Source organism: Chaetodon auriga, chromosome 11 (assembly GCF_051107435.1).
Source record: "Chaetodon auriga isolate fChaAug3 chromosome 11, fChaAug3.hap1, whole genome shotgun sequence".
Taxonomy (NCBI): Eukaryota; Metazoa; Chordata; class Actinopteri; order Chaetodontiformes; family Chaetodontidae; genus Chaetodon; species Chaetodon auriga.
The window spans coordinates 15,944,479-15,959,092 of NC_135084.1; the positions used below are offsets into that span (position 1 = coordinate 15,944,479).

Here is a 14,614-nt window from a genome sequence, read left to right on the forward strand (position 1 = left end):
TCAGTACTGAAGAGGCAGCGGCGCTCGGGTTTATCAACACGACGTGGCTCCGTCTGTTGTTCAGCAGCGCCACAGTCGTACATCACGTTTGATGCTGCGAGGTCAATGTGTGCTGTCCTCACGAGCACTTTGAGTCCATCATGCCCAGCACACTTACTTCTATCAGAAAAATAAGGATTTTTCTTATTATCTTGAAAATGTAAAGCAGACATGTTGTATGAGTCATGTAAGCAACGTCATTTAATCATGTAGTCTTTTTGAGTTCAAAATCTTTCTAGAAGAGAGGCTTGATTGGACACCAGGACCCATATTTATCAAACAGATAAGTCATTTTTTAAAGATGAATTAACAATAAAAATGACACACTTTAACTCAAAGTCATAAATGTAGGAAGAAATGTATCATATTTCTTACACAAACTTAAAAATACTCTCTTAAGTTATGAAGAGTGGAGCCTGGATGAGACAGAGGGGAGCATCTTCTGAGACACGTTCAGGAGTGACAGCACAAAAAAACCCAGGGATTAACAATTTATCATCTAAAGCAATATATATAATTCATTATAGCAGTTTCAGCCTTATTTGATTTTGAACATTTGATATGATGTTACACCACATTTCTTTTTTTATGTGTATTTTTCAGGGGTACACACCTCACAAATAAAGCTGGTATTTCTTTTGTTTGCTGTCATTTTCCATCAGATCTTCATTGCCTGCACTTGTCAATGTGCTACTCCTTGTCATATGTTGTTTCCAGCAGCTTCCTTGCTTTCCTGCAGTTTAGTTTCCTTCTTGTTCCAGTGTCTTACTGTATATATAAACACATGCCAAGGGAAACTTTATCGTATATATTCCATATGAGCTGATTTCCATACGATTGGACAGCCTGTAGCTGTACCAGATCCTGCTTGTTGATTGGACATCTCTAGCTCGAGGTTGTTTCCTCCGACCTCTGGGGTCACATGGTCCTCTGGCCAATGATGCCACAGTGAATGGCTGCCCTCCAGCTGCTTGTCAGATTCATTGGGGCAAGAGAGCACCCAGTGTCTCCAAAACATCCACTATGTCCAAAGCCTCAAGCTGCCTGCAGCTCAGGCGTTGTAGTTGTACACTGGTGAGACCATTCATTGTTTGAAAAAGCCATTATCACTACACCTCAAAGAATGTTGCTCAAGGTTTCGGTGACTACTTACTTCACACTACATCTGAGGTGCATGTCTGCTATTCCGTGCCTCAATTCTCCTCCAACTACCCTCTTGCCTGTTTTAGAAAGGGGTTGGGTCTCAGCCCTCCTGCTGGGGTGTCTGTTTCAAGACAGCTGCTGACAGCTCAACTGAACTTGAGAAGTCTTAACTCTGACAGTGAAGGATCTTTGTAGTCCACGCTGGCAAGCTGTGGCCTCTCCCCATCTCTCTGGGATGAATTGGTCCAGTTCGGCCCTCTGCTGGCTCTCCAGCATGTTAAATCTAGCGTCTCCAAACGTCCTACGGGATTACCACCTGACTGCTCTCATGTTAATCTCCTCATCTGTCAGCACCGAGACCCTGTGGCTAAAGTTCTGCCGGCCCACAGGAACCACACCCCAAACAGCTGGCCTTTCATGAGGGATGATCGATTCAAGTCCCCCCCGCTGCGGCCAGCAATAAGATTTACTGTGACACATAATGTATGAAGCATGTGCTGCTGATGCTCTCACTTTCTGTGACTTCTCAGGGAGCTTATTGTTGCGGCTGTAAGCAGCTCGAGCATGTACTGCAGTAAGAATGATTTCCCATTTGTCAGAAAATACAAATATGCAGCATAAATTTTAAGCAGATATGTCTGTAATTCTGTGTGAACTCACATGAATAACCATAATTGCTCTCATTAGACAGCCTCTGTCAATCGGACCTACTTGTGATTTACACCTCATTTGTTTCCTGCAGATAACATTGCTTATTTAATGTAAGAATGAGCGTTAACAAAATATTCAGCATTATAAGGCATTGGAAATGTTGGCATTATTATCCCCTTTCCAGGATCACTTCGGTTCTAGCAAAGGTTTTTTATTAAAATGTTATAATATATAATATTTAAAAAAGAAAAAAAAAAAGACAGTGGATTCTCTATGTAGAGCAGCATCATTTGCCTTTAATGTGACAGTTCACCATTTTACCAGCAGGAGGACAACTTCAGGGCTGCTGCTCAAGGCCCATCCTGACAGTTAGTCTGATCGGCCAGTGCCTGAATGCACGCTGGTCAGATGCTGTTCAGTGTCACCACGAGGTATAAATCAAACTTTCAATGCATATAGCCATTGAGCTGTGTTTTAACCTCAGCTCTGCCTGTCTGATTTTAATCTTGGTGTTTATCTGCGGGGTCATCCTGAAGCAAATTTGGTGTAAATGATGTGGAGAAAATTAGAGAGCAAAAATCAGTGAGAATGTCACAAACACTTAAAACCTGCTGCCTGTGAGTTTGTTCTTCTTCTGTGACTCACATTCAATTTACCAACCAGTGGTGGATAGCAGCGTTGGCCTGCACTGCCTCTATTTTATGTGAAGCCAAAATGCTTGCATAGACATTCATAACTCTGAATTGCTATAATTTATATATTGCCTTGTCTTCAGTGTTTTACAGCTTTGCCCCCCTCCCAGGTTAAAAGATTCTGTTACAGCAGCTATTTCTGTAGAAGCACGAATATTTCCCAGGCAGTAAATTAGCATCATAGAACATATATCACACATCTTTGTCACACCTTATTTAGGCATGTTTACATTTCAGATGATATGTGCTTGAGATCAAGTGTCACAATTGCACACTTCATGGCACATGGACTCAGACATTTCTTACTATCTACTTTAAATAACACTGAGTGCAAAAGTGAGAGGGACTATCAATCTGACTTACTGGAAACATTCAGAGGGACTTGGAGGACATTATTGAGGGTTTATTGCAAACAACCTCCAAGAAGTCTGGAGCCTTGTGACACAGGTGGCTGTGTGCACCTGCCTAGTCTGGCGCTCAGGGGTCAGTGGTTATTCAGGGCCCCCAGCCAGCTGTTTCCCCATATCCTTTGGTCTGCCTGGCTACTTGAGGGGCATTCATAAACTACTGCTAGTCGTGCCTCACCGTCATCACCAATCCACACCTGTTTTCGACCTAATATGTGGGCTAAAAGTGTAAGCATATAACAGTAATTGACCTGGAAGGACATTCATAACATTCCCTCTGTGCGTGTACGTGTGTGTGCGCGCGCACGGGACTTTTAATCAAGTTCATTTCTCCAAAATGAAAACAGGGATGTCTATCGTGCATGGATGAAAAGCCACGGCCTCAGTGGCTGAAAGGGGGGGAGCACTATCCTTAATGAAAATTCAGCACAAGAACATCCTACAGGGCCTGACAGCGTAGTAGCCAATGACAAGTAACCTGACTTTATTGTCGTTTCACATCCTCTGCTATCAATACAACAATCCTACGGGGACTGTGATGTTTATACAGTATGCTATAACCCTTTAAATTTATCACCGATCGATATGCTTGCTTTTCAAAAAGCCTCTTCGTCTTTGCGACGTGCGTCATTGGCGCGCATTAGAGACGCAAAGGCGCAATTGTAGCCTACCTCTTTTATACAGCCCAGCAGCGGAGACCGGTCGGCACTTGGAATAAACATCGTCGCGGCGGTATTACTGCCCTCTGTCTATCTTTATTATTAGCGCTTCGCTCCGCCCTCCTACCTGTAAATCTCCCCGCTCTCATCTGGAGCGGATCTGACAGGCGCTCTCAGTTGGCCGCTCCGTGCCAGGGCTGCAGGGGACCGAATGGAGACAGTGACATCCACCCGAGCGCTCGTCCTTTTACGCAGAATTGACAACGAAAACGCCCGCAAGAACATGTAGTCGTCGGCTCTGCGGTGACACCTAAACCAGCCGTACAATTAAATTAGATCTCTATGTGTATTTTTCTTTTTTTTTCGCTTTGTTGCAAGCCGTTCACAGTCGACTGACGCTTAAAGAAAGTGAAATCGATTCGCCGCCTGCTAATCGACGGGATCCCTGAATGGAAGACGGCTGAGGGAGGTCGCCTCGCCGAGGACAGGCTGTAACATTTCTCCCTGTCGCTGTGTTTACCACCACCCGAAACAGAGCTCTCATCGGCAGCCTCGACGGCTGCAAACGACGCCGTCCTTACCATGGCTTTTGGCGTGAAAGAGCCAGAACACCCCTCAGATTGAGAAGCGCCTAACATTCGTCATTATTGCGGTTTTAAATGCCTCTCTCCAAGGGCCACCGACCCGCTTTTCTGGTCAGGTTCGCGTGTGCGGTGTCTCACGCTGTCACGAATAAACAATTCATAGGCTGCTAGAAACACAAAAAGAGACTCCGTCGGGTGGGTGAACATAATCTACAGCGAAGAGGGGGATTTTTTTTTTTTCTTCCAAGCAATATGGCTGGTGAGTGGGGCTGGGGACGCTGGCACACGCTCTCCAAGGCTCCTAAATGCTAGCTGAGGCAGATGGCACCGTTCCCCATGGAAGCGACAGCTCTATGAGGACAAGCAATATCAATAATAATATAAATCCGGACTCTTCAATCTTAATATCCAAGATGGAAGACGTTGTCATCCCGTTCTCGTCTGAGGTGCCCTGCGACAATAATGGACAGCGCATGTGGTGGGCATTCCTCGCCTCCTCCATGGTGACGTTTTTTGGGGGTCTCTTCATCATCCTGCTATGGAGGACCCTCAAATATCTGTGGACTGTTTGCTGCCATTGCAACATCAAAGCCAAGGTATGACTGCTGCTGTGTCCACAATCAGTTTGGAGCTGTAAAAATCTGTAAACACCTCACACACTCGCACATAAATGTTCATGTATTTTTCTATGTGACAGTGGCCTGACTTGTTCTGCAATGGCCTTCACGAATCTCATTGTTTTTCCTCATCACCTGCATCATCTGCATCACTAACCACATAACAAATGGCAGTTGCAGTGCCTCTATAATGAATGCATCCCTTGAATATGATTGTTATCATCGGTTGGCTGTGTTTACCAACTCCCACTCGTGAATGAAGGGGGGGTGGTGTTGCATGACAGATATGGGTGGGATGAGAGGAGAGCAATTCTTTCATTTTCCTTTGCTTTAACATGCAGCAGAGCATCCTCATGCCACATCAGCTCCAAACTTGTGGGCTGAAAGTAAACATTTCAGGCGGCCTTAATTCCATGTAACCAAACGTATGATCCTGCACATTCCACCAGTGACACCTAATGAAGTCCACTGGGACTTCTCATGCGGACCCACTGACATCAAGGCCGCCCCCTTTTGTGTGCAACAACTCTGCAATATTAAGTCCCTGGAAACATCATCCCCTCCTCTCACAGCTTTCGATTCCTCACTGTTTACGCTCAGTGGTGGCTGCATCGTGTTTATGCTGCACATTAAATGTCTTTGTGGAACGGTGAAGCTAACCTGTGCGCAGGACTAATATAGAAACAGGATAAAAAGGGTGACTGCCCATTGCTTTGCTTGGGGTGGCCCGCATTAAGGGTGAATCATGGCTGATTCACATGTGTATGAAAGCCTGCTTCATACATGACTCACACACTTGTGTATAGTGAGTGGTCCCCTGGCTGAAGAGAGGGGCAGTGAAAAGGTAACGTTGCTCAGAGTTTGCACAACATAGCCGAACATGTTTTATTTAGGAAGGCCTGCTCGGAATGAGGGAATATTTAGATATTTTATACAAATAGTATCGAGAAGGTGGCAATCTGTGTTAAGTGTGATGTGCCAAGGGGCTGAAAAGAAGATCTAGTGACAATGATGGACGGAAATAAGAGAGAGTGAAGGTGAACGTCTTTGTCCTTGATATGTTTGGGTTGTGTCCAATTCGAATGGATGAGCCGTGTCCCTCCTGCTGCTCTTCTGCCACGTCCTTTTGGTGGCCTTGGCCTTTTTCTGCCCGTTTCTGTTTGGTGTTATGACAGGTGGGATACAGGGCGTAGAGTCATCGTGCTTAACTGACAATAACAGCAGAAATAGTGTTCATTAGTCTGTCACGCTGATTGTAGAATGCAATACGGGGCGCTTGGTTTGGTTTTTAGTGCATCTTTATTGTATGTTCTCTTGTTGTTTTGTGCCTCCTCTGTGATGATATGATCACATCATGTTAAAGTTTTCAAAAATTGGCAGTCCAAATGAATGATGCTAAAAAGTATAATAATATAATAAGAAATGGAAATTAGTTGGTGAGTTTTGCGTAACAGTGAACTCCACCGAACCTCAGTTTGTTATTTCAAGTACAATTTTACGTACACTTATGCAATATAAATTGGCATTTAAAAAATATTCTGAGTAATGTTTTGATATCGATTTTAATCATATCTCCTAGCTCCACTCTCACCTACTGCATATGCACAAAAAAACATAACAGATATGTTGGATAGGATGACTGAAGTTACATCGATCATCTTAAGTTAAGGTTTTCTTCATTACTTTTGAGCTCTCCAGCCAGGCCGTTGGTCATATTGAAAGACTTTTGCAAGATATAAGACTTAAAATGCAATCAGGTGTCTGGAATTCAGATAATTATCAAGTCTGCTTGCAAAACACCGTCCCCTCTAAGCAGCTCTCATTTCCACTGAGAGAGAATTCTGCCCAGTATGCTATTTAGGCTATTACTTGGCTGTCAGCCTCCTGTCATTTTGTTCTGCCCATGAATCCCAGTATCAGAAATGGCACCAAACCGTATGTCATCCTTCATACTTCTCATCGTCTTGCTAGGAAAGCGATGAAAATAAACCATGCAAATATAATGAGGTATCCATCTTGTGACTGCTGGTGGGTATCTGGTTGCAGCTCATCCCTTGTAAATGAGGAGAAACAGCGAAGAGGAAGCATGGTTCTGTTGGTGTTCCCTCTCTGTGTTGTTGTGTTGTTGTGTTGTTGTGTTGCTGTGTGCGTGCGTGCGTGCGTGCGTGTGTGCGTGCATGCGTGCGTGTGCGTGTGTGTGTATGTGTGTGGAGGGCAGAGTCATCCCGTTAGGTGACTTTGGTAGGCTTGACACTTGGCTGCAGAGGGAAAACGCTTGTTAGGAGTATTAAGAAGGGGAAACTGGATCTGTGTTCAGCTGACTAGTGCGGCCGGCTAAGTCGGCATGTGTCAGAAACAGGATGCATAGTTGGCTTCGGGGGTGCTAGGAAGGCTTTCTCTGTCAGTACTGGGAACCTGGAATCAGAGGCAAGGATATAGAGGTGGAAACTCTGAGAGACACAGGAGGAAGTGGAAACATGGGGTGCGAGGGTGACGAAGGGTTTTAGAGGGGGGGGGGTGTTGCATTGCATAGCGTCCTCTTGCGCTCTGCCATTGACACACAGCTGTGTCCTAATGCCCCCTTCGCTGTAATGATTGTAATGGGGAGGTTGTGGGTCGTAGAGATCATGCTGGAGGCAGGAAAGAGAAGCAAAGGAAAAGGTGCGGTCTGTTTGAGTCTTTGATTTCAGGCCTGTTGAAATACCTGATGATGCCTGATGTTGACCTGTTTTGCTCTGTTCTTATTACTGCAGAGCCAGTAAGTCCCAGGCACCAGGTATAATCACTTTCTATCTTTTTGCTTCTTTCTTTCTAAAACAAGACCTTACAACTGTACTGCAGACAACGAAACAATGTTTTATAGCTCTGATGCTGTCTCCCGGGTGGACTAAAAGAAACAATGTAAAATAAAAAAACAAACCCGTATTGATTGTTCTAACACTGTTCTACTAATGGCAACATTTATGGCATCATTCATCTGCTGGCTGCTTCGGCCATTTTTAAACCACATATCAACCACATTTGTAATTCGATTTGCCCTAAGTCCCCCTGCAAACAGCAGCTCTCGGGCTGCCTGGAGCTGAGTTTTATTATTGCGTTCCCTTTTCCTGGTGCAGCTCCAGACTTCACACATTCTAAATGAGGAGTTTCCTGCTAAGGGAAAGACTCACTCAAGACCATGCTAATGCATATGTATGACAGACAGAAATATAAGCACAACCGCTCGGTGATGCTGAAGTGGAGGAAACCACTGCCATGTTGCGAGGCTTGTTAGCATATACACCTGCTCTGCATTCTCTTCCCTGTGGTCTTATAGTCTTGCTGAGTTTGTAGAGTTTTTGTTCTATTTTCTGTGCTTTGCTGCTTCACTCCTGTATGGTTATCTAATAGTCTAGTTATCCACTCTGCGTCATGCCACCTCCAGGAGTTCTTATATGACGCCTCTGTTATTTGGGATGCGTGGGGAAGAGGAGTATGGAGGCTTTATGGCACCAGTCTCTATTCAAACATGAATGGCGCCATTGTCCTCTGGAGAAAATGTGAAAATATGGCTTTTCTCAAGAAATACAAGTACCTCACATGATCCGTTGTAGGGCTGGGGAATAAATCTAATTAATTAATTATTATTTTGATTAATTCAAACTACTGCTACAACTTATATCATGCACTATTAGCTAATGTGCAAAATGATGTGACTGACCAGTTAAGACCTAAGAGATACTTTCATGTTGATATGATTTATCAATGGCAAAATCATTTATGATCTCTTAACTTCCACTGTTGCAAGGAGCCGAGGGCCTCCACTATGGCTGTCAGAGTTTGTGTTACTTTACACAAGAGAGCCTCTACAGGTGCTTAGAAGACAGCCTCATCTTGTAAAGGACAACAGTCTGCAGCTCAGCATCAGTAAGACGAAGAGCTGATCGTGGAGCAATAAGCCCCTGACACCTGTCACAAAGCAGTCAGCAGCGAGATGGTTCGCTCTTGGAAGTAGCTGAAGTGGTTGCACATCAGCTGCAAACTGGCCTGAACTGTCAATACAGAGCCGCTGCACAAGCCAAGTCACAGTGGACTGTCATGTATTTCAGTCCAAGCACCAAACTACACATTGTTTCACTGTGTTTTGGTGAGATATATACAAAATACACCTCCCACCTCACCTCAGTACAACAGCCTCCCCCTCATCCCCCTGGGGTGCAACATGAAGTGTTTTCTGTGCTTTTTAGAGCCAACAGCCTTCAGGATTGTACAACCGTTTCTGTCCATACAGCTAAACAACAGAGGTGATGGAGCAGTGTGCCTGCTCCACCTGTGCAGTCTACTTTTGACATTTCCTTGGTCTCTAAGTCTTAATCTAGATGATATTTTGTTGCACCAGAGCTGTTTTGGACTTACACCTCTATGTTCTCTGCATGTGAATCAGTGCACATATCTTTTCTGTACTTACACTCCATCCATCCGCAAACATTTTCTGTGACAGACAATAAAACACGTTTTATTTAGCTTTTAGATTACACACTCAGATCCAATCTGACTGTTTCATATTTGCACTTTTTTAATTTGTTCGAGGACGGGCAGTTTTTGCTCACACTGAGACACTTTCTCTGCATTTGTACAGCCCTCGGCACAACTGTTACACATCATCTCTGAGTGCAAATTTTGCTCAGTGTTGCCCTTGATTCACACTTTGGTTTTGGGTCTGAATATTCTACATATTTTTCACATATTCCATATTTTGTCTTGCTGGCTGATGCGTCCTCTTCTGCATATCATTTAGCACTTTGACTCCTACATTTCTATTTAAGCAGTATTAATATTGAAACTGCTATCCTCCCTCTGATCCTCAATAATTTGTACTTAGCCTCTGTTGTTTCTAACGTCTGCTCGCTGCCGCACCAGCCCAGTGTCCCCATGGCGATCATGGGATCATTAAAGTTTCATCTTATCTAATGAGAGTTTGATGTGCTGCGCCTTGGTTCTCCTCACTGAAGGCCAGACTCTGCTCCTCTGATGTGAGTAGTGAAGAGGTGGGGTGAGGACACATCTGGTGCCTTGGCTCCATTTTCTTCGACCCTTATCGGCCTGCAGTTAGAGGCTTCACGATAAAGCAAATGTGTTAGCACCCCTAACCTTAACCCTGAGGGTAAATCTGTTTTCTCTCAATCTGTTTTTCAAACTGCAAGAAGAAATCCATCTTGTGATGGGCCATCTAATGAGATGTGGCAGACCTTGTGAATTTTAAATCATCACGCTGCATTTCCATAATTGAAGATTGTTATTGATTTTTATGCTCCAAACGTTGGCTTTCACTGCAGTGCAATTAATCAAACCCACCTCAGCGCTTGCACGTGTCTACATTTGTGTCCTGCTATGTGACAAGGAAAATCCAAATCTGTGACTGAGGTACGCTGGGACACTCTTCAGTGCACTCACCTTTTAAGTGGAATGGATTGCGGAGGTGCCCGCAGAGAGGAACTGTTGTGCGCCTGTGTATTCCTTTGTGCTTGGCAACGGACCAGCTGCATTTCGCCAGAGCAGCATAGAGCACACACCCTGACATCAGCTGTCGCTCTCACTAACCTCAACCTAACTTGGCCCAGCGCGCCCACCAGCTTATTGAAATCCAGAGCTAATTGAAGAAATAAAATGTGCAAAGCAGAGACTTGATGAAACGAGTGCATGAGTACTGCCGGATCACACAGAGCGCTTGATGAAGACTGGCCGTGCGCATGCATTTTTGTACACCTCTTCAGTTTTTTTTTTTATGTCATCTCTGGAATGTGTGTGTGGGCGGACTACTATGTTCTTGTGGCCAGTGGTTGACTTGCATGTGTTTTGTCATGTGTTGTTGACACTTGCTGGGAGTGAGCATGCCTCACAGCTGTCCCAGGGCAAAGCATGACCAGTTTCCACCGCAGCACGCATGCCAGTCCCCAGCCTCTCCTGTCAGGAGTGGGCCTGCAACTAATGATTTTCATTATCCTCAGTCTGTTGATTGTTGGATTGATTTGTTTAGCTTATAAAATGTCAGAAAATTGTTGAACAGTTTCCGGAGCACAAGGTGACATCTGCAGATTGCTTGTTTTTGCTGAGCAACAGTCCAAAATTTACCAACAATATTGGATTTACAATGACGTAAAATAGAGAAAAGCATAATTTTTCTTTACTTACTAAATGATTAATCATTTTTAAGGTATAACAGAACAACCTAAGTCGTGTGGGCCTTAGTCAGCTGAGATTATTAAATGTATGTGTGTATGTGTTGGAATCTTTCCTCTTAATCTTGATCTGCTTTTAGATTTTAAACAGATGAAAAAATAGACATTACACTGGTGCAAAACACAGCAGATATAATAGAGGCTTTTACAAACACGCTCTGCCCAGCATCACTGATTGACTTTCCTTTCTCATACTCCTACACCCTCTAATGTGGAATGTGTGACTCATGAGTTATTCTTCAGTGGAGATCCTCCCTTTTCTAGGCCCTAATCCTGATTTCTCTGGGCCTGATTTGATGGCCATCTAGGGACAACCGTAGTGTCCCACTCTGATGTATGGTAATCCACGGACAAGGAGAGGCCATATATGAGGCCAGACTATGTATATCATGAGGCAGACGCAGAGGTCAACCCCCCCGTACCCAAACTGTGCTCTCCTGCTGTCATGCTGTTATGTCTTCTTTGGCCAGTCACCAGACTATTAAAAGGACTTCCACGCCCCAGGAGCTATTCAGAGGTCAAAGGTTAGAGGGGAAGGGTATACCTGGCTCCACATGGGGGAAGAGGGCTATACTGGCATTCCCATCATTGGAAATGTGTGAAAGGGTCTAAGCCACCTGATCCTTGCCTGGTCAAACTGACAGTGGAAGACAATTTGCATATAGATCTGCTGGTTGAGACCGGCTAGGCTAAGCTGGCAAGGGAGGCCTGCAGGAGGGAGATAGCTAGCTAGTGCCTGGCTAGCCAGCGGGATCATGGCTTATGGTTTCTAGTCTACCAGCTTTCTTCCTCAGCTGTTGTTGTCCTTAAACTGCTTAACATCAGAGGATGGATGTGTGTGTGTGTGTGTGTGTGTGTGTGTGTGTGTGTGTGTGTGTGTGTGTGTGTAGGTTGGATGCTCTCTCTATCGCCAGGCCGTAGAAATCAAATTTAATGCTACTGTTGCAGTTCCAGTGACTAGAGAGAGGAGTTAAGATGATTTATGTTGATAATCACAAGTGGATTTGTCTTGGTTTTGTATGTTCTAACAGTTATTGAAGCTGTGTGACAGCAACATGCATTTAATGGTACCACTGCATACCACTCTGCAGTGCATGCCTTACATTGGCCTCTGTAGCTTCTTTTTCATGCTCATTTGCGTTTCTCAAATCTGAAAATCTGTGTGTTTTTGTATGTGTGAGTGACAGAGAGACAGATGTGAGAAGCATTGATGTCTCATTGAATTGTTCAGTCTTGCTTACATGCACATGCAGTGCTTGTTTATAGTCTTGCACTGCCGAGATTCTAGACTCTGTGTTCATATTAAGCAGTATAGTCATATTTCTGTTTTAGTTTGTCATGCAGCAGTGTTCAGAATACTAGAAATGGCCCACTCTTCTGTGCCATTGCATGGACTCACAGCAACCAGACAGGCCAGCACGTACACAGCCCTGGGACTAGTCTTTTCTGGTGCTGATTATCGGGCCGAGCCAGCCATCTCCTACTCTCCCCCTCATCTTCGCTGCATTCCCTTTAGCCCACCACCCACCCTCAGAAATCAGGGAAGCCAGTGGAGCACTGATATGTGGACGTCAAAACATGGTTGACGTTATAATTGGGGCTTTGAGCTGTGTGCACTGATGCTCAGAGAGAGAGAGATTGAGACAGAGAGAGATGTGTGCAGAGGACACGGCAGTGACCTTCAAAGATCTCAGCAGGCGGTGTTTCTGCCTCCTATTTAGAGATCGGCTCTCTCTCTCTCTCTCTTTGCAACATACATGGCTCAGCGTGTCCGACCCTGTGGGTGAACACACAAGCACATACCAAGAAGGATAGGAAAGTGTTAGTATTACACATCACCACCACCACAGCCACTGCCCTCAGCAACCTGTCCCAATTAACCTCCAAGGGGGCCAGGCTAATATGCTAATTGTCATTCTGCTAGCAGGCTAACAGCAGGCTCAGGTTTCTCTCTGCATGCCAGCAATGTGCAGTCAAAGCCGCCATGCTACAATGCTAAGATTGCACCCCATTTGGCAGCAGCCCAGGCAGTGTCTATTAGTTAAGTGAGCACTAGACACTAATAAAATAGAATGTTTTTTATGGGCATATACAAGACCGACTGACAGCGAAGGGCAGCCCACAAGCTGAACCCTGTTCAGCCAAAGTGAACAGGCCTGCTACACAGTGATGATCTTACCTCTTGACTTCTTCTGACTTTTTCCAGAGTGGCTGCGCAGAATGAATAGCCTGGCTGTCAATTAGGGCCTTGTTTGATGCTCACAAAAGAGAAATCCCAGAATGTGCTGTCTCACTCAGGTTCCATCTGTGAAATATATCTAGACATGAACCAAGCGAGGCAAGCTAGACTGATGTCAGAGTGGCATGGGCTTTGTAAGAGATGCGTCTAGTGTTGAACCCTAGATGACAGCGTGAGTAGACATCATGTACAGATGATGCACAGAGTGCATGGGTTCATTGCTGGATGCCTCATTAAAGATGGATGATAATGCAAAGCTGCCATGCTGCTCCCTGATAGCCTATACCATTGAGATTAAGTCGTACTTTAATTGGTCTGTAGTTGTCAGGCTATTAAGTTGCCTTGTGGTTCTCCTGGGGACCGTTTGGACAGTAGGTACTGTATTTTTAATATGTACTGAGAAGTGAATTGATGCCATTTTGATTGCCACGGATGAGCTTATACATTAATGACAAACAATGTAGATACAAATGTAAGACACATCTCCTCCACTGATGATGTGGTTTGAGTAAATGTAAATGAATACACTTGACTGCACACATGCTGATTAACACGCTCTCTCAGATATGAGTTATGTGTATTTGTATAAACTAATTGGCCTGATTGTAATTTCAGTCAGTATCTTCTTTTACTGACTAAGCCTATCCATTATGGGTAGAAGCACGGGGGCTGAACCAATGCATCATGTATCTGCAGTAGGCGTCTGTAATGAAGCCGCTTGCTATGGCTTCAGTGCAAGATGTCTCATTCTTTGGTCCTGTCTTGTCAGATGGACTTGCATAATGCTTGGAAATGTGCATGTTTCCTGTTAACACATTCCTCCCTTTCCCTTTTCATGGCTACGGAGTTGTGGATCAGTCTGTATCGAAGCGTTTCACTCGGCTGAGAAACGTGTCAAATGTGAAAACACAATCGATTCTGAATGGCAGGCAGATGCACGTGTGTATGATAAGAAAGCCATTTGTAGTATTGGTTCAGCACTGATGGTCATTCCTACTCACTGTGTTGTTTTCTTCGCTGTTGTCAATCAGGATTCACACCCTGGATGCTTCTAGATAGATTGTGGTCTGTGTTTAAGCATGTGGTTTAATTATGATGTTGAGCAGGGCAGCGGCAGGGATTAGTTTCTAATATTCAGACACAGTAACGCTGTGTATGGTGCTCAACTGAGACATGGAATCCATTGGCCACAGTGACACACAGCAGTTGTGCTCCATCTCTGTGTTTTGGCAGGATGTATTCAACATAATGGTCACAGGCTTCAGCTATTCTGCACAAGTGAAATTTTCAGCACCATGGAGAGCTCAGGAAGGGAGAGTGAGCAAGGCCAGCGACACACCACGTTCAGCATGTGTGCATGTGCTG

At 44.6% G+C, this 14,614-nt stretch overlaps 1 protein-coding gene across 18 annotated transcripts in view; it reads left to right on the forward strand.

The window, feature by feature from the left end:
• The first annotated feature begins 3,449 nt into the window (after positions 1 to 3,449).
• Positions 3,450 to 14,614, forward strand: part of kcnma1a (potassium large conductance calcium-activated channel, subfamily M, alpha member 1a) — a 131,880-nt gene continuing 120,715 nt past the window's right edge. For all 18 annotated transcript variants that reach the window (XM_076743852.1, XM_076743853.1, XM_076743854.1 and 15 more), the window contains exon 1: positions 3,450 to 4,771. In XM_076743852.1, coding sequence (XP_076599967.1) covers positions 4,481 to 4,771 — 291 coding nt within the window. In that variant the 5' untranslated portion in view covers positions 3,450 to 4,480. The remainder of the gene's footprint in view (positions 4,772 to 14,614) is intronic.